Genomic DNA, 24,964 nt, shown 5'->3' on the forward strand with positions numbered 1-24,964 from the left:
TTCCCGCGCGTTGAACGAGCGCGATATCCTTGTGCAATCGCGTTAGGCGCCCTCCTCCTCCCTCCCGCCCTCTCCTGCGATTAATGCGTCGCGATAAATAATTTTTCGGCGGTGAAATTCTTTCGAAATTGTGATTTCGCGGTGTCCATTGGGAGGATATTTTTATTATCGAGATTTAATATTCGTTATTTTAAACCGAAGGTGATGATAGTGTTTTAAAAAATTTTAATAAACGATCCACGTCGCGGATTTTTGGATACGAAATATTGCGGGGGTTCGATCAAGAAGGACAGGGAATAGGAATTCTTTTCAATTCTTTTCGAATAAAATTTTGATGAAGTTTTGCGTCCCGATTTTCAACAGGGAAAAAAGATACGATTACTTCTTTTTCAAAGATCATTTCATCATCGGGGGACTTTTTTTGCGATCAACCGCGAAACGATCCTCCGGGTCGCTCGAGAGATCGGAAGTGGAACGCGGGTGGGAGGAGGAAGGGGAGGAGGAGGAGAAGGAGGAGAGAACACGCTGGCTTCCTAAGCGGTCTTCTTCTCTCTCTCTCTCTTTCGAGTCTTTTTTGCCAGCCCGGAGCGCTTTTAATAAACGCGCGCCGCGCCCACTAGTCGCTTTATGCTATCAAAGGTGGGGTAAAGGGCGTGCGTGGAGGAGTGAAAGGGGGTAAAAAGGGCAGAGAGAAGAAAGAAAGAGAGGGGAGAGTGGATAACGGCGGAGAGAAGAACGGGGATGCATTTGACGACGAGCTTTTTACAGCCCTGTGTTCAGGCTTTTACGTCCATTTCAGGTTTCCTCCTCCTCCTTCTCCTCTTCCACCGGCTGATCCGCAACCTTCTCTTTCTTCTTTCCACCTTTTATTCACCTCTTCTCTCCCCTTCTCTAAACCACCGCCCCCTCCCTCTTGTCTACCTCTTTCACCCCATTTGTTCACCTCATCTCCCTTCTGTGTTCGGCCACCAGTTTCTTCCTTCGTCTCGGGCTGCCCCTGATTTTATTTGTTCCCCAGGTATTCCCTTTCAACTGCTCGCTCGTTTGCTTGCTCGTTTACTTGCTTGCTTGCTTACGCACACGATCAAATGTACTCCACGACGATGCTCTAATTTCTTTTACGAGATGAAATTCGACGCGGTTCTAGTCCAGTTCTTCCCCACGAAAATCTCCCACTTCCGTTCCCCCTTCCATGGATCGGAAGGGAGGATACGTACACACACACACACACACGATCAACGAGGCGCGATACTTTTTTTTTCTTTTTTTTTTCGAGAACAGAGGCCACGCGACCCATAAAAGCCGGGAAACGGTCGGATTTTACGATGAAACGTATCCGTTTTCCCCTCCATCGAGGGGAAACGAGGGTAAAACGAACCGATACGCGCCCCTCCACCCCGTCTCTCGAAATTCGATCGAGCGTCGTTCATTCGCAGATTGTAATTGCGAATCTGTTTAATTCCCCGATCCCCTATCGGACCTCGGTTGGAAATAAATTCATAGATTCGTTTGTTTTAACGAACGAAACCGGGAGAGGGTGGAAAATGGTAGGATTCGATGGAAATAGAACGAGTTTATTTGCCACGGTGTATGTGTGTGCGTATACGCGTGTATACGCAACGCTGGGTAAATTGGTCATGAATTAGAAGTTGTATCGGTTAATGGTAAACGTGTGGTTGATTTTGGGGAGGAAAAGTTATACTATATATATATATATATATATCGAATTTTTTGCCGAGAGTTGAATTTTTGAAATTAATTGGATTGGAGCCTGTATTATTTCCCTGATACGATGGGCTAAAATAATTGCGATGGCTGGTCGTTGGATTTTTGTTATTTGGAAAAACTTTTAACATGGTAATAGTGATCGATGGATAGGTAAATAATTTCGTTCCATTTAGTTTATACGTATGCCCGATTCGAGATCGAGGCGAAATAATCCGTATAAAATTTGAAATTGAAAGTTTCAGGGGAATTAATTGACTAGTAAAGCTTCGTATTCAAGTTTTAAACGTCGCAAAATCTAATAATTTTCTTTCCTCGATGTAAATTTTCACTTACGTTCTCCAAAGTTGTGTCTACCATTTTTCTCCAAGATTTAATTCCAACTCTAATGTGAAACGCTTATAACCATCTTCAAAATTGTATAAAATAAAAAGATTATTCCAGTTGGAAATTTTGCGACTTGGAAAAATTTTTGCAAAAATTTGTACGAGAGAGAGAAGCTCTCCTTTTGCACAATTTTTCGTGTATCAGTCGCGTGGCGTTTAAGCGGAAAACGCGAGACGGAAATGCAGAGGTAGCTGCATGGTGGTAGGGATTAAACGCTTATCGGTGCACGTGTTGGCTGCATTCGCTTCTTGGAAAGGGTGAATCTGTCGCGAGGAGAAGTTCATCGCCTTCTCGATAGGATTATCGTCTCGGTCGGAATCGAAATTCGTCGTGTTCGAGAGGCGGATCGCTGGGAATCCCGACATCCCGTGCAACGATATTGCTATTTACGATGGAACGCCGGGGCGAATAACCATATTCGTTGTTAATAGACTGTTATCGATTGCCCATTGGCTGAACCGCGATTGCACCGTTTCTCTATCGACTAAATTGTTTGATACTCACATGCCTCTCCTCGGCCGGATTAAGACCTGCAACATATGAAACGGATACACACAGTTAGTGCCTGGACCAATGATTTATTCTCAATTCTTTTTTCGATTTGATCTTTTCCGATGTATAATTTATTTAAACAAGGAGAAACTATAACTAAGTTTTGATTAATAACTTAACAATAATACTTTTTATAGTCTAATTAATTTAATCCTAATCTATTAATATTGAATTCGTTGTTAATGAACATTTTTAAAATTTTATGAAAAACGTTCAAAAAGTTCGAACAATATTTTTTTACCACGAAGATATTTGCAATTTATCTGAAAAAGCGATATTATACGATCCCGACTAATAATTAGGAAATTTAAAGAGCATCACAGCATTTCCTATATATCGATAAAATGTTATATAGTTTACAAACTTTGCGTTAAACTTCATCGAAACACGAGACTTAAGAAATAACCGTCGAGCGAATAAACATTTTATCATGAAATATGGTGCGCCTTAACTATTCCCCCGAGAAGAAGCTGTTCGAGGAATCCATATTAAACGCAGTGAACAGCGTCACGAAGCATTTAATCAAGAACGTGTCGAGCAAGCATCGTCTCATACTACTATTTCCTCTCAAGCTGAACAACTCATTTAACGCACAGATATCATATTTAGTCTCGCCTCCTTGCCACCTCGAAACAACGATAAATATTATCCTCGTATTAAAGATAGAAAAAGAAAAAAAAAAAAAAGAAAATAACCTTTTAATAATCGTTAAAAATAATGTCGTTAAACCATATTATTAGCCTGCATTCGATCGCGCAAAATTGGCCAATTATCGGGAGAAACATTAATTACGAGAAATGATGCGAAATAAATTTTTTCCGAATAGTGGCAATCATTTCACATTTTTCTCCGATATAAAATACCATTTTGCGCTCGAAACGACGCGTGATATTTTACATAATTGAAGACCGCGGGTGAAAAACTCGAATGAATATTTTCTATTTTTCGTGTGATTCTAAGTAATGATCCTTATACGGGAATTCTTCGTAATTTTTTTAAAAAAAATTTGATAAGATTCCTAGATACGAACAATATATAACCATAAACACGTAAACAAGGAAACAATTCACTAAATAATCGTTTCGTCGTTAACAAATCGTTTTAAAAAATATTATAAGTATCGTTCCTCGAAAACAAAATTTCATCGATTTTCCAAATATATTTAATACGTTTAATAACTGTTAGTCGAGCATTTAACAGATCTGAAACAGCTTTTAAAAATTAATTATCGTACTTGAGAATGTTTCTCGAGAGAACATTCGTTCCGATCCCACACTCCTCTCCTCAAGAAGACACTCCAAGCATCGTTCTCTGCCCGTTCAAGACCGTCGTATTTCCCGGAAAATTGAACCTTCGCCATGTTTTTCCATGATTATTGCGGAACCAACTCGGCACTATGCCGGTAGAATCTTTTCCCGCGAGATAAAAGGAAAAAGGTGGCAGAACGAAAGAGAGAAGGTAGGCTTGGCTCCTCTCTTCGAGAATTTCCGAGAAGGGATGTCGAGGATGAGGAGGAAGAAGAGGTCGATCCAGTACAAGAGAGAGAAAGAAAGGGAGAGGCTTTGTCCTCGAGAAGCCTTCTTCATAGTTTGCCCTCGCTCGATTTCTTCCCCCAAACCTTCCTTCTCTTCATCTTTTCTCTTTATATTTTTCGTGGATATACTTTGTCTCGTCGGGAAATACCTTAACGATACTATCCTTCGCCTCTTGTTACACCCATCCTACGACAAGGATACACATCAGACAACGAGCCGTTTCTCGATTTCTCGAACCACGGTTAACCACGGTCGCAAGTTTTTCGCGTATCTTTATCTTTTACTTTTTTTTTTATTGATGCGTTAATAGACGATAGTAGATGTTTGATAAAATATAAAAAAAAATGTGCCAAGCATTGAATAACGTGGAATTTCGATGACTTTGTGACTCGAGGAGAGTTTTCGAAGAAGAAGAAGAATTAGAATTTTGATATATTTATTTTTCAGATAGAAAGTCCTTCAGATCCTCGCACGTTGAGCTCATTTCTAATTTATTCAAAATTATCTCTAGTTAATCATCAAAAATATATTTTCATGCAATAATAATATAAGTTATTCACAAGTAAGATTTCTCTCGTTAAATGTATCTAAAAATACTATACGAAAGAGTATAAATAGAGAAAAACTTTCTTTTTTTAAACATTTGTTATTTCTATGCTCATCATACTAATGATACATCGAGTGTTGGATGTTGAATGATTACAGTGATTCTACGGTCAATGATAATCGTTAAGAACTTGAAATCAGCCAATGTATATTATAACCGGTATTCCACTTTCTTATTGAACTCTTTGTAATTGTAATTTTGAGAAACATAAATTTGATGTTACTTCACGCGCATTGATTGCAGAAATCTCTACTCGGTGCTTTTATTTTTGCACAAACACCGATCATTAATTCCTGTTTTGCCAACTTTGCTATCTAATCCATCTAATCGATCTGGTCAATCTTTCAAACGTCTAAACGTGTATGTAACAACACGTTTGCTGGCCTTTTCTGCGACTTTTACCATTAAGCGCTTACATCAGTTATGCCTTTATTTTTCTTGCAGCATATCTTGCAACCGCGCTTTCTACCTTCTGCTAAACTAACGCTCGCGCCATATTTTAATCGTTCTTGCTTAATCCAACCACGTGTAATCAAAATCCGTAGAAATATATATACCACCAGTTTCTTCGATACGATATCGAAAAATTAACGGTTCATTAAATAATTCCTATTATTTTTCAATCGACGAGAAAATTGAATTCCGACTCGAGTACAAAGAAACTTCAACGATCCATTCGCGATTAATTTCCTGTATAATTTACGATCGTTCCCAATGGCGGAAAATCAAAACTATTCTCCAAATCTCTCTTGTTACTCTTCATTTATCCTCGCGCGAGAAATCACTCTTCCGTCCAGGCGTTAAAATTAATCGTCCAAGGGAGGATTTCATTTTTCGAAAAACGTACGCTGGCAGGCAGCCGGTCGAAAGGCGCGACAACAAATTCACGAAAACACCTAGTGCGTGGGACGAGACAACCACCGCGACAAAACACGGTCAAAGAACGAATTAACGTTATATACCGCCGGGAGCACCGCTTAAACGGCCGGCGGTATCGTCGCGAGAGCGACAAGAAATAACCCCGACTGGATATATACCATTCTCCCGACAAAGGAACTGAGAGACGCGGGGACGAGGAGCAGGCAAACGGAAAAACCCGACGCCATAAAGTTTCCGGAGGGAGGCGAACCCCCCGCGCCACTTGTACGGATAAAGTAATCCCTCCCCCTTCTCTCTTTCTCTCTCTGAGTCGAGAGAGCAAGACGTCACTCGCGCGGGTTCTTGCACGCCGATAAAACGTATCCGCGAGGGTCGACTCCGTCGTGTGTTTTACGGTCGGGCAAATTAAGGAGAAGCCGTTTGCGCGCGGATCCACCCCTCGTGGCCATTACCGAGTTGTGTCGGGGGTGGTGGAGCGCGAACGGAAAAGGGGTCGTGAATTTTCTGGCCCGTGGACCGCATCCAACTTGGCTCTTCTCTCTTTCTTCATCTCTCTGTCGAGCAAGGGGGCGAGGAGAGCAGAGGAGGAGCAAAAACGAAAGAGCATTTTCGACGACGACGCTCTCAGACTGTCGTGCATCCTCCCCACCTTCCTTCGTCCTGTTCCACTCCGTCCGGATTTTCGAGGCGAGAGGACACTCGACTGCCTCGCCTCTTTCACCCTTTTCTTCTCCTTTCCCTCCTTCTGTTTCTTGCACGCGGAAAACAGCGCGAGTGATTCTTTGGTAAAAACGAACGAGGCTTCGAGGGGGCGTCCCCGAGATGGCGCGCGCGTCCACTTTTGGCGACGCCATTGGGAAGAGAGCGGGAAAATTGCAGCGCGTCGGAGAGGGGCGGGTATCGGTGCGAAGTTGGCAGGCGATTTCGGAAATTCGATCGGTTTCTACCCTTCCTTTTATTTATTTATTTATAGAACGGACGTTGGAAATTTCGAATCTCTCTCGACTCGACGAAGAAATACCCTGTATTAACATTCTACGCAATGTAATCGATTTTAACGATCCTTAAATCTCTTAAACTTAAACTCGTCCGTTTGGACGTCGAATCGTAAAAAAGGAGAAGAAAAAGAAACGATAAAAGGGAGGACGATATCCGGATACGAATTACGAGATGAATTACGTACTCGAAAAGGCTACACGATCTCTCTCTCTTTCTCCGGGAGACCATTACTCGCCCAAGTATCTCCGCGATGAAATGGTAATGCGAGCGATACCGGTTTCTAATCGTCTGTGAAAGAGGTCTTCTACCCGCGTTCTGGTAAATCGTTTCGCGAGCGAGCGGGCAAGAAGAATCGGATGAATGGGCAGATATCACTACTACTACTACTACTATTGCTACCAGAGTCGGGGGAGGGGGAGAGAGAATCGGGGCAACTCGGTGGAAAGACTCGGAAGGAGGGAACGACGGGAAAGATGAGGTAGGAGCGAGAAAATGGACGGAAGGTGGGTGAAACGATAACGGCCCTGCTGGAAACAATTCGCTCGGGGGCAATGTTCCGGAAAGGAGGGAAGAAGTTTCAGTTGCCGCGACAGAAATAGTGGCCCATTACGGTTCCTTGCTCTCGTGACGTTTCGAAAGGGTGTCGATGGGGGTGGAAAAGGCGCGACAGTGATTTCAGATGTCGAAAGAACGTGGCAACGCGTGGTGGAACGATTCAACGGGCGTCTTATTGTTTCATTTTCTTGCATCGGGAAGAAGAGAGGATCTTCTCTAAACAGAAAACCTTTCGAGCCAAAGAATCTCCATTTTCACGGTCGGCGAGCAAACTGCGACTCCATTAAGCGTGCACCGTTTCCGCTCGAGTTCAACGCACAAAAAAAAGAAGAAACGAGCACCAGAGAAGGAAGAAGAAAATAAAGGGAAGATGGAGAGCTCGAGACGAGTCCGGAAATTAAACGAAGACGTCGTTACGCTACACGTTGCGACGATTATGGCGGGTCGATCACTGTGCGGCGCAATTTTCAAACAGGGGATTGGCTTCTACTCCGAGGATCCTGGTGAAAGAAGATCGCGGTGCAAACTCTCGCGGAAGCGAAGGGATCGGCCGGTATTTCATTAGCCGACCAACGCTCAAGAAAACGCGAAACAACAACGTGGAACAACTGGCCGGAAAAGGAGGAGGGAGAGGGTTATACTCGGTAACATAGTTAGGCGAGAGTGTAGCTGGAGATATTGCGCGAGCACGGCAACTACTCGGGAAGAGTGGAGGGGAAGAGAAAGAGAAATAGAGTGAGCAAGAAGGGAAAGGGGTTGGGAGGAGATGAGAGGAACAGACTGAGGGGCGCGAAGGTTTAGAAGAGCCATCTAAAGGTGGATGGAACGAAAGAGGGGAAGAGTCGGAAGTACTCTCGTGTCAAGAGGAGATTCTGAGTGCTCTTCTGAGAGACGACCATGCACAACGCGCGAGCAAGAGAGATATACACACACATACACACAGAGGAAGAGGAGGTTCGACGAAACATAAGGGATGGGAAGCAGAGGCTTTGCACGTACGAGCGCGCGAGCACGTGTGTGTTGGTGGTGTGTTTACGAGAGTGTGCGCGAGCGAGATGGGAGAGTCACTTGAAGCCCTCGCGACTTTGTCAGCGCTACATGGGTCCTAAGTGCGAACGTTCTTGCACTCGTGTGTCGTCCCAAGGAGAGAGAGACGAGGACGCGCCGCCTGCACAAGTGGATCTTCGAGGTCAAGATCGAGGGTTCCGCGAGTTTCAGGCTTAAGCACGATCGTTTGCGTCACCGTTCTATTGCGGCCCGCTTGAAATATCCTCTCCTCCCCCTCCTCCTCCTCCTCTGTGTCACACGCCGGTCTATAAGGCGCCGCCATTCTCGCCTTTCCATTGTCGTCATCTCCCTTACGCGACTACCTTGCGTTTCACCCTTACAGCGCACACTATCAATTTTCTTGACAAACGCAATCGAATTTCGATGAGTTATTAATTCGTTTGATATCTCGGTTATCGGAGATTGATACTATAATTTTCTCTTTAAGTAGATAGTAAGTAGAATTCATCGTATTTCGATAAACAATGAGAGGTGTGTAAAAGTTACATTGTGGTTGGTATATCGTGCGCTAAGTTAAATATGTACGTGTGTATGTTAAACAAGTTTAGCCTTTTGCTTGCCGAGTCAGTCGTATGAATTTACACGTTCGAGATAGGAAGTGAACACACTTGATGAATAATACTTTGGAAAATAAATGTCACGGGACGAAGTTATTGACCGAACAAAGGTGGGTCACCGATTCAATAACCTGAACGATGTATATATATATGTATGTAGTTTCGAAGTTTAAAAAGTTTCAAAGTTAAAATTCGAGAAAAAGAAATATCCTTCTTCGAAAATTGCTCATCCTTGTTATTAATTATCCAAGGTACTCTCCCACTCGGTAGAAAATAAAAAATTTATCGTTTAAAAAAGACCGATTTATATTCGAAACTTGGAATTTTTATTTTTTTCCTGGAAAGAAAAATATAACGGCCCGAGAGAATCTTGATTATTATTGGCACAAGCGGTTATTGAATCCGCGGTTTCGAAACTTTGCCCCCTTTTATAACTCGGAGAACAGCCTCGTTTGCCCGCTCGTGGAGCAATCGAACGGAATGCAAAGCGAGAATCGTCTCATGAGGATCCGGTTGCAAACGCTTCCCATAAGAAGCCGGAGATAAGAGGAACAGGTAGAAAAACAAGGGGCCGGATTGCAAAAGAAACACGATCGACCGAACGGGCGTTATTTCTTCGAAACTCGGTTGCAACTTGGCGTTCGATACGCAAAATATTCGTCGGGGGACAAAAGATGCTGACCGCGCGAAAACGAAAGCGAGACACCGGAGGTCAGCGGCTTTTGTAAATCGAATCCCTCCCCCTCGCCCATTTGCCCGACAACGCGATCGTGCTCGGTTTTCTTCTCGTCCAGAGAGTCTTGGCGAACAGGTGCCATTTTTTTTTTTTTTTTTTACGCTGGTTTCACGCTTGTTCGAGTCGAAAACAAAGTCGAGAATTGGCGATATTAGTTTTAAGATATATAGATGGATCTATAAGCGAGAGAAAAATAAAAAAACATTATAATTTATCTCGTGAGGATCTTATTACGAATAATTTTGTTTTTCTTTTTCTTTTAACCGCGGTTAAAAAGTAATAAATTACGTTGATAATGTATCATCTTGGAAAACATTCATTATCGATCTCTGTTTGTTTCTCGCGTAATAGTCGCGTGGCGAGGAAAAATTCAATTCATACTGGGCGTAGTGGTGGAGAAGCTGACGAAGGAAACTTGACTAACGGCTGATTATTGTCAGGCAGTTGATTGTTCTTTGTAACCGTTGCGAAACAGTTTTATGGGATAGGTCATGCAATCTAGAGAATTATTTATCCTTTTTTTTTTCTTTTTCCTTTTTTTCTCTCTTTTTTTTCCCCCCTTCTTTTTTCGTTTTCGAGCGTACGTAGAACGAATGGAATAATAAAGTCTATCCGTTCAATCCGAATGATTAGACTTTCAGATGGGTCCGAGTTATTAAATACCTTCGATATCGAGACATTATATAATTCCATAGCGGAGGGATAGTGGAAATATATAATAAATAGGAGTTAGATTTATCGACTGATTGGTTTCGTTTGGTATACAACAACACACCTCGATTAATTTCTTATCCTTTTCCTTTTCTTGTTGCTTAAAACGCTTATAATTATCCACACACCGGCTACGTACAGCTAAACGATATAAAAAAGCAATTGCAATTTCACGGGTCTTAATGAGGTATACGCTTAATTAAGGATACATCTATCACTTGTGAAGCATGATGGTGCAACAACGTGCAAAAACATTGATCTTCTGACTTTTTACTCTATTATTTCCTGCTTCGAATGGAATGTAAACCATGTATCATACTAATTACACGGTTAAATCAAAAACACGTTTTACGTCTTACGAGAATTTATATAATTTATATAATTATATCATATAGATTACCATTATTACCAAAAGCAATTATTTATTCAATTTCGAAAATTTTGATAAAAGTTTTTTTTTACTCTTTCCCCCTTTCCTCCTTTTCTTTAAATTCTTTCTCTTCGAGTCCTTTACGTACCTTCATTTAGAGATTGACTTTATTAATCCCCGACGATACACGACCAATTTCCGAAAAGAAGTGAACGAAACGCTTACCTCCGTTGTGCTTTAAATCGTCCGCTTGACGATGGATGTCCGGCTTGGTCAGCATGGAAAGGGGATGAGCAGCTGTGCCACCAGCGGTTGCTGCGGCACCCGGCGGAATACCTAATCCGAGAAGTGCTGCGGAGGCTGACGTAGGAACGGGAAGACCAGCGCCAGGGCCGAGCCCGGGAAGGCCAGGTATACCTGGATGCGGGCCCATCGCGGCGCCAGGTGGTAGTTGTTGGGCGTGCACCTGCTGAAGAAGCCTTGGCAGGTCTGGCCTTTGTTGCTGTAACGGATCAGGAAAGTTTTCGACTTTTATCACCTCGAAAGAGCATCGTTTCCTCTCCCTTCTGTCAGATAAAAATATGACTACGACATTTCTCTTCCTTCCTTTCTCTCTCTCTCTCTTGAAATGTTTTTTTTTTGCATTTATTTTGAGCAGTTGTTAAAAATGATAATTTTATTGAAATTATAAAAAGACGGATTAACAAGTTAATAATTGTAAACGAAATCGATTTTATTTTTTTATCATAGGAGGATGAAATGGATATTCCAAGGTGAGCCAATTAAAATTATTTATCGTTCGAAAGAGAGATAAAATTAAAATGATAGGAGATAAGATTGGAAGAGTGCGTGTAATAGAAATGTATAATATATCAAACGAGTATTTATTGATACTTTTGTGAGAAGTTTTTATCGTCTTATTTATTGAAAACGTTGAGAAAAAAGGAAAAAAAAAAGAAAGAAAGAAAGAAAGAAAGAAAAAGAAAGAAGAATAAAAATAAAATGTTATAATAAAATCGATCAATCACTTTCAATTCGTAGAAAATATTTACGACAAGTTTATAAAATCGTCAATGATTAATCGTTGTAAAGTTTTTTTCTACGTTTCAACATGTGATTAAATCGATATAATCGACAAGTGTATCGAGATTTCTTCCGGATAAACGTTCCCAATCCAGAAATCTAATCTTTGAACAACAACAACAACCGATGACATGCCGATCCTGACGAGTGGCCCCGAGATTAGATTCGAATCGATGGAATTATCGAACACTGATGAAACGCGCCTCCGTTAACTATTTTTTATCGTGGAAAAAACGTAAAATCCTCCAACAAGTATATCGTTTCGTTCGATATCGCGATATCCGAGATAGGAAGAAAAACAGAAAGAGAAAGAAAGAAAAGGGGGGGAGAAAAAGAAACGAATCCTTCCATTCCACAATTCTCCGTTCGAAATCGCGCGACAAATCGATCTAAACACCTGTTCCCACCCCTTCGAAGGCCAGGCGGAAGAAAGGAAGAAAAGAGAGAAAAAACGTTGCAGTCATCGATCGTAATTTAATTTTCCCCAGGAGCCCTCTCGTTACCGTGCCGGGGGACACAAGTTTCCAGAGAGAGGGGGTACACGAATCACGGTGGCAAACTTCCATCCGCGGGTCCCGTTTAAATAACCCCCGGATTTCCCCTCCGCGAACCGGTGGAGAACCGGAGGAGAGGCCGACTGGTAAATCCCGAAAGCACGAAACAAGTGGCGGGCGGCGACTTTATTTGCGGCCTTTCCGCCAAACCACGAAGAGGAAGAAAGGGATAGAGAAGTGGCGGGAGGGGAAAAGTTTCGGTCATAAACGTACCTTCCCTCCTCCCTCGCGCCGGTAGTTTCCTCGTTAGTCGGGGGAGGGGGTGTCGGTTGAGTTTCAGACAAATTGTAGAGGCCACGCCGCGCCGTTTTAACGCTTAAGAGGTTCGAAGAGGGTGGATGGAAGAAGAAGAAGAAGAAGAAGAAGGAGAAAGGAAGGAGGGAAGGAGACTCGAAAGTAGGAAAAGCGCGCCATCACCCATCCACCACCCCTCTGGCAAACCGTGTACACTCGTTAAGGCAGGGCCGAATATTCCTGGGGAGTAGTTTGCCGAGATAATTAAATGGTTTAACGATATAATAAGAGAGACTGTCTGAGCCAGCCCGCAAAACACGAAAGAAAGAGAGGGCGAAAAGAAAGGCGAACGTAAACGTTTCCGAGCCATTCTCGGGTAAATACGATAATCCTGATCTCGGGATGCTGTCGCATTCCCCGTCCTGGCCCATTCGCGTTGAGAAGATCATTTGCGGCATGGACTCCGTCTAATGGCTCCACGTGGAAAGATTGGAGTTTTCCAGGAGAAAACTCTAGTGTGTAGTACTGTAGTGTGTTTTTTTTGAAGGGGACGACGAGCTTAATAACTCTTATCGATACTTAATCTCGTATTGTTATCGAGATTAACTCGATTTTTAACTTGGGTTTCGATTGTTTTATTATGCGTATTATCGAAACGACGTGTGCGATAATAAAATATAAACGAAACGCCAATTCCTACGAATATGATTCACGGTTTAGAAGTTTCTTTGAGATTGTAACCTGCTATAAAATTTTGTACAATTATTATACAATTCGGAGGCATTATTTTTTTTTTATAAAAAATACAAAAGCTGGGAAAACTTTTAATCACGTTCGACATTTCATTCTCGTTTTGTTAACGCTTTCGCGCTGCGCCGCGGAACAGGGCCCAACCCTCGGGTTCATGGAAACGTTTAAACGAAAAATTATTGCCGGTTTACCTCTCCTTCTTTCGTCCCGAAGTCAATTTACCTCGGCGAAAGAGTTAAAGCCGGCAAAGCGGAGTTATTTCAATCTGGAATTTTTGCGCGCCGAACGCGGTGGGTCTTCTTTTGTGAGTGGCGGCAAAAGAGGAAGTCATTACGAACCCCTTCATCTTCGCGCGAGCCTTCTTGCGGCACCTGCATCCACCAAGGCGCGAGCCTTGTTCTCAGCAGTTTTCACCGGTGTCGTTGATGCTTGCTGACTCAACCACCCGTGAAGATAGTGCCGTTAAAAGATCCAAAGGGATCGTCTTAACCTTCTTCTTCTTCTTCTTCTTTTTCTTCTTCTTTCTGTATCACACATCGTTGACGCTTGAAAAGCATCTTTTTGGCCCGGCTCCTTCCTTCACGGGATTATGAACGTCAGCAGCAGCATCGTCTGCGCCTTCTAACTTTATAAACAGATACCATTTTCTCTCGCTTCCGATCGATTTTCAAACCGAAAATCTCTTGAAAAGTGTTCGAATTAAGAATTCGATTCTTCTTTGAAAAATATTCAATAAAACTCTGAAGGAAACTAATGTATATATAAGATATTTCCGTTATCCGTGATCAAAACCAAAGTATAAAATCAATATTTATATATATGTATGTGCTATCTTGTTTACAAAAAACAGTTTTTTCAAGAAATTATTTCTTTCGGGATAAGCGTATAATTATATAGAAAAAGAATATAACTGTAGGATTCTAGGCGAAAAAAAGCAATTATGATTGATTTTCCATTAAATAACGAAGATATTAAAAATATATATCGATCGATAGAGGGTAATTGACGATGAAATCGTTCGCGATATCGAACGTTTCCACAACATTTTCATCTGTAAATACAATGTCGAGATAACGGACAAGTGTTGATTCGATGAAGAGGCGATTACATTTTGTAGTTGATAAAAGTCATAGAACGTCGATAAGGATCTCCTCCCTTCGAACAAATACGATATGATTTGGATGAAAATTGATAAATCACTCGAGGTGTGAAATTTATTATCAAAGCAGGAAACAAGTATTTGCCATATATATATATATATATAATTCATCGTAAGAAAGAAAAGAAAAGCGATAAATCCAATTATCGTTCCAAATATAATCTCACGGATTAACGTTTACGAAAGTAATATCCAAATCCCATCGATTCCCCGAGAAAAGACTCGAACGAGCGTCGATGAACGAACAAGTGGCGCAAACAAAAAAATGGACAAAATACCATCTATCCATCCAAAGAGAATCTAACCAAGAACAAAGAAAACGAGGAAAAACGAGATAAGCAGGGCGATTTAAAGCGCAGAATCCGAAGGATTTCGCTAAGGATTTGCCGCACGTAGCCCGACAACGCCGCGGATCCGTGGAAATTTCTATGGTCGAACTTAAACGAGAATGAGAGAGAGAGAGGGAAAATCGACGAAGGGGTGGTTGGAAGGCGGTTGGGTAGCAGGAATGCTGATTAGTCGGTGCTCGTGCGCCGTAACACTATAACCTATCCGGCAGGAAGACTCGGGGATAAGATTCGAGGGGGCGAGAAGGGTTGTGGAAGACGAGCGAAGAGAGGAAGAGAAAAGGGGTTGTTGCCGCGTCCTATCTATCTATCTATCTATCTGGACGGGGACGGGTGGTGAAACGGGGAGGGAAAGACGTGGGCAGAAGGTGGGGCGGGGAGAGGGAAGCCGGCGGCTTAATAGGGAGGAAATTGAGTGCTCGAGCAATATTGAGGAGGATTCGGGATTCGCCAGGATCGTATCCATCCGTCCGCTTTCGGATTCCTCGAGCGTGCACCTCGGCTTCCTCCTCCCATCGCCGGCGTGCGGCCAGGGGTTCTCATTCGCGGGACCGAATCGCAGGACCCTCACCCTCCTCCTCCTCCTCCCTGCCGCGGTATCCGTATTCCACGCGACGAAACGAGCCCCTGGCGGAAACGAGCTCGCGTAAATTTAACCCCCGAGCGGATTTGCGGCCTTCCGCCCAACTTTTACTCGCACGAGAGGTGTCCGTTCACGAGACTTATCCCGCCTCGACTCCTCGGAAGAAATTAATCAGGATGAGAGATTCGCGGTCGATTCATAGGGTAGGCAGTTTTTTAAGATAAATTTTTCAATACACACAATTGGTGTTGTTGGTCAATGTTTAAAATTAGAAATCGAGCCACTACCGTTATTCGGTACGACACGATAATTGTCTCGTTCGCGACAAATTTCGATCGTTTTTTAATTTAGAAATTTGTATCCGCCCGTGAAAGTAACGAAGCCTATATATAGCGTTAAAAAAAACCAAATAAAAGGCAGCAAAAAATAAATAAATAAATAAATAACACTCTATCCACAAATCGAATGGTGGTGGCGTATCGATTGCCGGCCTGATGTGGAAATTGATTTTCGCATTAGAAAGGCGACGGGATCGTTTCAATCTCGATCGGCCGCGAGAAATTTCGATTGTTTCGATGATGTTTGTTTTTCGTGTCATCGGCTACGTTTAATATTTAATTTGCGGGTATCAACTGCTCGATATAGTAATGTCGGTGGATAGTTTCCAGCCGGTAAATACAAACGGGCGAGTTACACGAGTTGTGTATGCGAACGCGACTGTTTGTAAGTTTAATCGGTATCGAATGGGAAACATGAAAATGATCGGCTCGGCGCTTTGTATTTTCATATGCGTCGCACGAATGCGCCCCTCCCCTCTTTCAACATCGATCGTTACCTACAATTATCATAATGCAATTAATCGAGTATTTAATCTTCTATTTAATTATTTACACCTTTACGCATTTACCGTTTCTATCCACTCGAGAAAAAATAAAAGGTGAGCGAGGTGAAGAAAATGAGAGATCGAAATTCCAGAAATATAAAATTTTTTTTACAACTTCACCGTATTGATAATCTTCGACGTCACAATTTTCAAACATTGCTCTTCACAATTTTATTTTCACGCGATTGATCGACGTACGTAATTCTGAAATCGAAGTAATACTCGTTAATATTAAATTGCGAACGAATTAACGATAGAAACGATACATGCAAAACGACGTATATACCGCTTAATCCGTATTAAAGTAAAAATTAACAAATTCGCAAGTTTTTCGTCAAAATCATCAAACGCCTACAATATTAATAAACAGATCTCATTATTGCTCCCAGCAATGAACACCCCTTCGTCGGTTTCATTCGAAATTCCCATGTCTCTCCCTCCTGAAATTTTCTCGTGTCCGATTAAACTCCACATAAACGACGATACACGCACGTGCGCACTCGCCATCCGCACACACACGCGCGCGTTCATCGCAGCGGGTAATTTATCTTCCATTGGCGTGCACTCACCCCGATAATGGCGTTGAGCTCGGTCATGGTCACTTGTTTGGCTCTGTCAACAGCAGTAGCGACTTGTTGTTGGTGTTCCTGCGAGAGAAATGGCAGGATCTGAGCAATTATGGCGTTTAACCTCTTCGCTATCTCTGTCTGAAAGCAGAAAGGAGAACGATCCTTATTAAAGGGTAAACCGTTTTCAACGGGTTGATCGGCCAACCGTGCTCCTGGCTCTTAATTCAACTACGGGAGGATAACGATTGTCCTTTCCCCTCACTCTCCCTCTCCCTCTTTTCTTTTCTATGTTCTACGTCCGAGAACCGGGGTATCAATCATCAACCGTGACACTCCCCCGGCTCGTGATCGTGCATTACTTAATTCGAGTTTTATTGAGTCCACAGGCTTTCTCGATTGATCGTTTAGCTCGAATCGTCGGCCTGTGCGCGCGTGATTTATATCGCGGTTCACGCGTCAATCCAGCGACACGCGTATAGGTAATTGACTGTTATTATCTCTCGTTCGCGTGACAGCGTGTATTCACGGGGAATATATTCGAGGGATGGGGAGGGGAATTAAATACAGATTCTGGAAATTCCTATTTCGTCGCAACAAACATTCGCGGTTCTCTGCAACCGCGAAATTCTTTTTTCTCTTTATTCTTTTTTTTAGCATCATTATCATTCCTCGTTTCTTTATAGATAATTTTGGATAGATCGGCCGGCCCGGTTTTGGGAAAGGGATTTGCATTCATCGTGCCGTTTAATAAATGTTTCATAATTACGAGATACCCTCGAAATTTAAACGGCACGCTACAAAATTACGATAAATGAATAATGCAGTAAATATTATTGAATAATACAAATAATAATAATGAATGATAATATTACAACGATAATACTGAATATTCCAGTACAAATGAATAATTTATGACAAATAAAACGTATAAATGGATATCCTGATATTTATAAAATACCGAATACCCGCCCGATATTCCCGTCACGTTTGATATATATATATATATTTCTTCGCAGCATTGATAAATGCTAAAAAATTTACGGAAGAACGATTTTGTGAAATTATATTATTATGACAAAGAGAGACCGCTGGGGAACGTTAGGTAAGGTAAGGGTTGGCTTAACGCCACCCCTTGCGAGGGAAGAACGAGTAGAGCAGGTGTGCCATATTTGGTCGAGGGTGTTTACGACACCCCGAGGCCAGAACAGACTGATGGGGATTAAATTAAATCCACGCTGAATCGGCGGTAGCTTCCTCTCTCTCTCCCTCTCCTTCTTCCTGGCTCAATTTTCGTCTCGACTGATGCCGACGGGCATTACCTGTATCTGCCATCACTTTGGCCGGAAATTAAGGTCGGTCGACGAGCTGGAAAAGTCATGTGTCGCGGCGGTACACCGGAAAACCGTCAAGTGTTCCGGGCAAAACTGGCGAGCCCTTCTTCATCCTTGATTGTCAACTCGTTTAGACGTGCGTTGTAATAGGATCAATTAGATATAGGGTGACAAGTGAAGAAATTTGTATATACTGGGTGAGTCAGTTGTAACGGGAACGACAGATTTATCAGAAATGTATTTTTATGTGATTAAGAAGGAAAAGAAGGTTTATTTTTCAGAGGTTCGTTAAAATGCAAATGCGAATATATGAAAATTATGCTTGAAAATTGAGCTATTTTTTTTCGAAAATTTACATAAAGTTTCTAATTCGAGGTTCGCGTTGTTTCTTCATCGTTGAACGCTAAATTTAAATTTTGCACGGAGGAGATTGCGTTTGATCGGACTCGAATTTTAATTGGTTTCAACTTTAACGAAGCCGCCGCATAATTGGGAATAATAATTCGATTAGTGCGTGTATTTAATCGCGCTAACGTTTGTAAAGAGATCGCGTGGGTTAATTTCGACGACGCGACGTAAATCGATTTTAATCGATGGCGAAGATGTTAATTGAGAAGTGGAAAATTTAAAACGAGTTTATGATCGTTGCACGGAATTGTGGAATTTAGAGAGTTCTGAGCCGATCAATGTTATCTCTTGATGTATATAATATAATAATAAAATAACGTGTACAATAATTGCATCCATAAAGTAATAAAGAATTATGCGACACATAGAAATAACAATCGAAAGAATTGTATCATATAAAGATTAAATTGATAAAAGAATATTCTTTATAATCCATCTTTTGAAACATCAAAGATTCGAATTAATAACACCGTGCAATACGTGCGTGCGTTCCAAAGAAATTCTAATAAACCGTTATAATAACCGCATAAAGTAAAACACCAATCGATAACAACAAAGAATATCTTATTCGATGTATTCCCTCCCTGCGTTTCAACTTCATATTTTCTGAACGATTATCTTTTCATTAAAATCGTCACAGAGTCACGTACGATAACTTTTAATTGTCAATCTTATATATTTCACAAGAATTCTTCACAATCTCTACAATCCTCGATTCCCAAAATCTCGACAATTATTCCCCTAAAAATAATAATAAAACCAAGATGAAATATGCACACAATTGAATATACAAAATTACTCCCGGGAATTCCTCGATTATACTTGTCCCTCGGCCAAACAGGATTGGAAAATAAATATCTCGACGATCCTCCCCTCTTCGCCCGTGTCTTCTCGCAAGACGAAGGCATGCGTGCGCGTAACAGGAAGGCGAAACTGGTTGTCCACCGAGTTTGGACACGAGACTGTATAAACCCGTCTCGGTAAACACGGCCATCCTTCCTCCTCCTCTCATCTCCTCCATTTTCACGCTCCCTCCCACGCACCCCCTGGGTGTCAAGCAGCAGCGGGAAAACACGAGCATCGCGGGCTGCCAGCGTCCGTTTTCACCGCCGCTTAAACGAGCCTCGGATGCTAATTGAAATATCGCGCGGCCACTAAAATTCTTGGCAAGTTTCCCTCTCTCTCCCTCTCTTCCTACTCTCTCGAGGGGAGGGGAGGGGAGCCGACGAACGAGCGGAAAGGAGGAGGAAGCGGGAGTTGTTTTAATTACCCGTCGCCCTTCTCGACGCTAGTCATTAGTGCCGCTAATTATAACGTGTGAGGGGGGAATGAGCTGCGGAAACACGATGTTGCGATTTCCATTGTTTTTTTTCTTTTTTTTTGGAGGGGAAATAATTCCTCTTTAACACCTTGTCCGAGGGGCACTTACGTATGGGGCGATGAAAGGGACTGAATATTTTTTATTATCGCTATGCGAATTTTTGGGGAATCGAAAATCTGTTGGACAGATTGAAACTTGTTGTTGCTCGCGTCATGAGAAGTTGTTGACAAGATATCTCGGGTAAAATTATTAGAGACGGATAAAATGGGCGAGTTTTTTTTATATCCATTTTGTTTTCAAACGAAGATTGAATTTTATGTTCAATTTCTTTTTATGTTTATTGTGTAAAATATTGTACGTGATTGCACGTAAGAATTAAAGAGACGATAATTTTTTTTCAAATATTGCTCATCGCTCGTCGATGAAAAAGATTAGATTTTTTAAGATTTATGTATATATATATATTATAAAATTAAAATGTTTAAGGAATTTATTTTATTTTTTTGCTTAAAATGAATTATGTAAAAAAAACTTGTTCCTCTTATCGTTCTAAAACTTATTTTTAGTTATGCAAATGTAGATTTCAGCTAGCTGTTTGCAAGTTGCAATGTTAATCAGCTAGCCTTGTATCGAAGTTTTTTTCCTATAAAATCAGATATTTTTGAAGTAAATTAATATTTAATCTCATAATAATTTAATTAATTCTCATAATCCATTATTTAAAGATAAATAGTATCCTTCCTAATGATCTAATAAAAAAGAATAAAAAAAAAATTTATATAAAACTGAAATATAATTCGTAAATTTTGATTTAAACATTATATAAGATTTACACATTTTAATTTTTACATAAAAATTAACTTTAAAATCGAACTTTGAATCATTCTGTCAATTTTTTCTTTAACTTTAAAATATATAAAACTAGAAAAATCCACGTTACCAATTTTTCCCCATAAATTTACTCAGAGAAAAACTTATAATCTCATTTTCTTTATTCCTCTTAACTATGAAACATCAAAGCACTTGCATTACTATGAAACAATAAAACAATAAGCAAAAAAAAAAAAAAAAAGAAAAAAAATCAACAAAAATCCACTTATCAAATTTTCCTCTCACTCTTTCTTCACGTTTCTTCAACACAAAATTCGTTACCACGAGAGATATACATAATTCCACTCCATTCAATAATGAATTTCGCTCAACAATTCCAACGAAATAATTTGCATAAACTTTCTTCAAGCATCGCAAAGCACCACCAATCTTTCATTTATCCCCAATCGTCATCCCTGTCCCTATTGAAAATCACTTTGCACGAACAATAAAACAAAGAATACCCAACCTTTCCGCAAAAGCTTCTTCAAATTGTATTGTTCTCCCGAGTTCGTGGCGCGCAAAATTCGCCTTTTAAATCCCCGCTGTGCGGGTGGTGGTCACAAAGGGTGCAACGAGAAGTTTCGCGTTAATTTCGACCGCGTTGATACAATTTCACGGCGCATAATCAAGCAGCGGGGGGGTTGAAAGAATCCTCCTCCCCCTCGCGAGAAGGAAAGGAATGGAAAAATCGCGCGAGAGGCGAGACAAGATGGAGGGAGACGTACAAGGCGTAATTGCGTTGCCAAGAAGTTTTCTCCGGTTGAAGAGGTAACCAAGGAAATAATGAATGGCTCGGATGCTTTAGTCAGCGCGCGAAGAAAAGGGTGAAAAGGAATAAAAGGTGGAAATAGAGGGTTGGTCTGAACGGAGAGGAGGGGGTGGGGGGGGGGGGAGAGAGTTTTGGCGCTGGTAGCGGCGCTCATTGTCCCGGATTTCACACGGCAGAGATGAAAACCTTGTCCGGAATGAATTTTTTTCCCTCCCTGCCGAGGCCAAATTGGACCAAGAAGATTGCCAGTCTCTGACTGGCTACGTGTCCCCCTTTTTTTCCGCTGCAAAAGACACTCTATCCGCTTCCGCTCGAGAGATTGCCACCAACGAATACTCCTCCGATGCTACTAGAGTACGCTCGACGAAAGTCAAATTTCTTTCAACTCGCTTTTCCGATATTCTTGATTATGCTCCATGACTTTTTAAATCTTATTTTATTTTATTTTTTGTAGATTGGTGCGTCAAAAAAGTCTTTAATATCAAGAATGTTTAATCCTGCGACAAGTACACAAGATGTATTTCCGTATTATACAAAAATAAAAAAGAAAAAAAAGTGAAACACTTTACAATATTATTAATCAATGAATCGAATTAGAGGAAAAATTTTTTCCCATTTGATATATGTACGCTCGTATAAAATATTTATTTCGTCATCGATTGAATAACAAATTCGTGGAGACAAGAAAGAGGCTGCTCGTAATATCGCGAAACCCTCAAGAAGCTTTGGGAAAAGTGGCTGCACTCCGCATTTCCGCGTCGACACGGATCTCCGTCGTACGCCACGTGAAATAAGCGTTTCTTGGAATCCAACACACGCACAACAAACACCCGTCTGGCGAAAGCTGGCAGCAACATTCACGGGATGAAAACGCAAAGCGACAAAGTGCCGCCGATAAAATTCTTCGCCGGTAAAACGGTGACGTGAACCGAATACTCCCCTTCCATCCCGCCTACACAACCGATATATCTCGATATACAGCCGATAATCTAATACCTGCGTTCCTGCGAGTAATCCCGATGATAAGAAGGAGAAAAAGACGGATCTGGATGCGATGATATCGAGCGATATCCCGATTTTCGTTTTCGAGATGAAGTTTTGAAGGGGATGAGTCGTGAGAAGTTGAGAAGAAGAAAAAAGAAAATTGGATTTTTCTTTTTTTGTTTAATTTTCGACCATTTATCAGGGAAGATTGTGTAATGAATCGGAAATCGAAGAAAGGAAAGATGGATTCGGGGGTTGGATGATGAAGAAAAATTGGATATTTTTGTTTCACATTGTGGATCGTTAATTAATTTTTGATTTTAAATTAGTCGATAGGACGATCTATTAATGTACGTAATATCACGAAGATTATTATTATTAAATTTCGCGTTTAATGTTTCAAAATACTTTTAATTTAATGGAGGACTTATGTACACGAAAGGGTAATAATATCATAACGTGTTTGAAAAAAGGAAAATTAAAATTAAAATCCTCTTTTTATCCTCTTTCGTTTGAGAAAAATGAAAGAAATTTCCAATGATTTTAGAATAACATGAAAAACTTTTTCAAGTATAAAATTAGAGTTAAAATTACCTCATCGAACAAACATCATCTGATAAATCGCGAGAATAAAACTTACTCGTGTACTTTATTATTTTATAGCAAAAGCTTCTCCTCGTATTTCCTCAGCTTTTTATCATCGAAAAGTGCTCTATTATTGTCTTCGATAAACAGTTTATCCGTAACTAGCGTGTTCTTTACGACCTCCCACGCCTCGAAATTGCGCCTCATTATAGCCCACGTGAAAGCAACCGCGTGGATTATAAATAGGATCCTTTATTCTCGAATGTTTCGAATTAAACTGTGACGTTTCCATAAAGAACTTTTAACTTTTAACTTTTATTTTCTTTTTTTTTTTGCATCGATGCAAAACCAAGAGGAATAAAATGATAATACATTCGCGAAAACTTCTTCGAAAAATACAGAAGTAAATACAAAATAAGAAATTGTTCGGTCTTATTCGTTAGATTATAAATAATTTATGCTCATTGTTAAAATTATAACATTCACAATATATTAAATATAAGCCACAACGAGTTTATTTTAGTCTTTCGAATCGATTCATCGAAGGTATCCAACGAATACGCGTACAACAATATTTATTAATTTCGAGTGAGTCCAAAAGCAGTTGTATCAAAAGTATTATTAAATTATCAAAGCATTTTCCGTGGAAAAATAATCAAACGAGACATTGTGCGACATGAAATATATACATATATATATATACATACACCTTGATATTTTGTTTGGCCCATGTTCTTTTCGCCCGAGCTCGGACAAAGTTTCGTTCCGCGATGAACCATTGTTTGTTATTGCTTTCGTAAAACAAACACGCGTGGACGTTGCTACAAAGGTGATGATAACAAAAATCTAAGGTGGTATACAACTGTTTGCGTTGGAATCAGCCGACGCGTAACGTCGAACTTCGTAAACCACGTACAGAAATAGTAGTTGCCGGCGTAAATTTATTTGAATACTCTCTGCTCGTCGCGCCTTTTAATAAAACGGATGATTCCTCGATATATATATATATATATATAAAATTATTACAATTCTAATCCAAGGAAATTTTTTTCTTTCTCTTCTGAAAAGAAAAGATTTTCGGTAAAATATAATTATTTAAAGGAAGAGGGAGAGTAAACTCGCTTTGGCGTTTGTATACGACATAAATAAATTTTAATTTGGAATAAACTGTTCATCAATCTAGTCTTGTGCGTTGTATCCGTTCTAAAATAGTTATTAAAATCGGAATCGCTCGCTCAAATGTTTACGTTTAACGAAATTCGTTATTCCCACGGGCCAGGATACACTCAAGTAAAATATTTCCACCTTTGCCGGGATTACATTTTAAATTTTACGTAAACACACAAAGAAAATGGTCGTGTAAATTCAACCTCGCGCGCCGTGAAATAAACTCTCTTTCTCTCTCTCGAAAAATAAACTTACCAAAGTTCAAAGCTGCCTGGAAGAAAAAAAGAGGATCTACATTTTTTTTCAAACCGGTAACACGTAACGAGATGGTTGCGAAACGTGAGGCAAGAAAGGAAGAAATTATTTGAAAAATAATACGCGCTACACATTTCTGCGCGAAAAAAGCTTTCCCCTGTTAACGACCACTTTTTTGTTACAATCATTAGCAACTAATTTGCTGCACACCAATAAAGAAGGAAATAGAATAAAATTTAATTTCCAAAGTACAAATATTATTATACAAAACGTACAAAGTAACGTTCGAATTATCATTTACAGATACTTTCTTACAGCTCTATAAAAGACACGAAATTTTTACCACCTATCTATCAAAACAATTCTCACACGTTATACTTCATATTCCGCTGTAAACGCGTCAAAACGCACCCAACATCGTATCACGT

At 40.6% G+C, this 24,964-nt stretch overlaps 1 protein-coding gene and 1 long non-coding RNA gene across 7 annotated transcripts in view; one reads left to right on the forward strand and one right to left on the reverse strand.

The window, feature by feature from the left end:
* Positions 1–24,964, reverse strand: part of LOC107993806 (protein groucho-like) — a 116,448-nt gene that overhangs the window by 24,292 nt on the left and 67,192 nt on the right. For all 6 annotated transcript variants that reach the window (XM_062076903.1, XM_017050429.3, XM_062076904.1 and 3 more), the window contains 3 exons: positions 16,844–16,981; positions 10,907–11,183; positions 2,617–2,642 (listed from right to left, as the gene is read on the reverse strand). In XM_062076903.1, coding sequence (XP_061932887.1) covers positions 2,617–2,642; positions 10,907–11,183; positions 16,844–16,981 — 441 coding nt within the window. The remainder of the gene's footprint in view (positions 1–2,616; positions 2,643–10,906; positions 11,184–16,843; positions 16,982–24,964) is intronic.
* Positions 8,648–13,380, forward strand: LOC133666360 (uncharacterized). Its single transcript, XR_009830452.1, has 2 exons — positions 8,648–8,974; positions 10,842–13,380. It is a non-coding gene; the product is annotated as an uncharacterized LOC133666360 (long non-coding RNA).

The sequence above is a fragment of the Apis cerana genome, linkage group LG6, assembly GCF_029169275.1.
Source record: "Apis cerana isolate GH-2021 linkage group LG6, AcerK_1.0, whole genome shotgun sequence".
NCBI lineage: Eukaryota > Metazoa > Arthropoda > Insecta > Hymenoptera > Apidae > Apis > Apis cerana.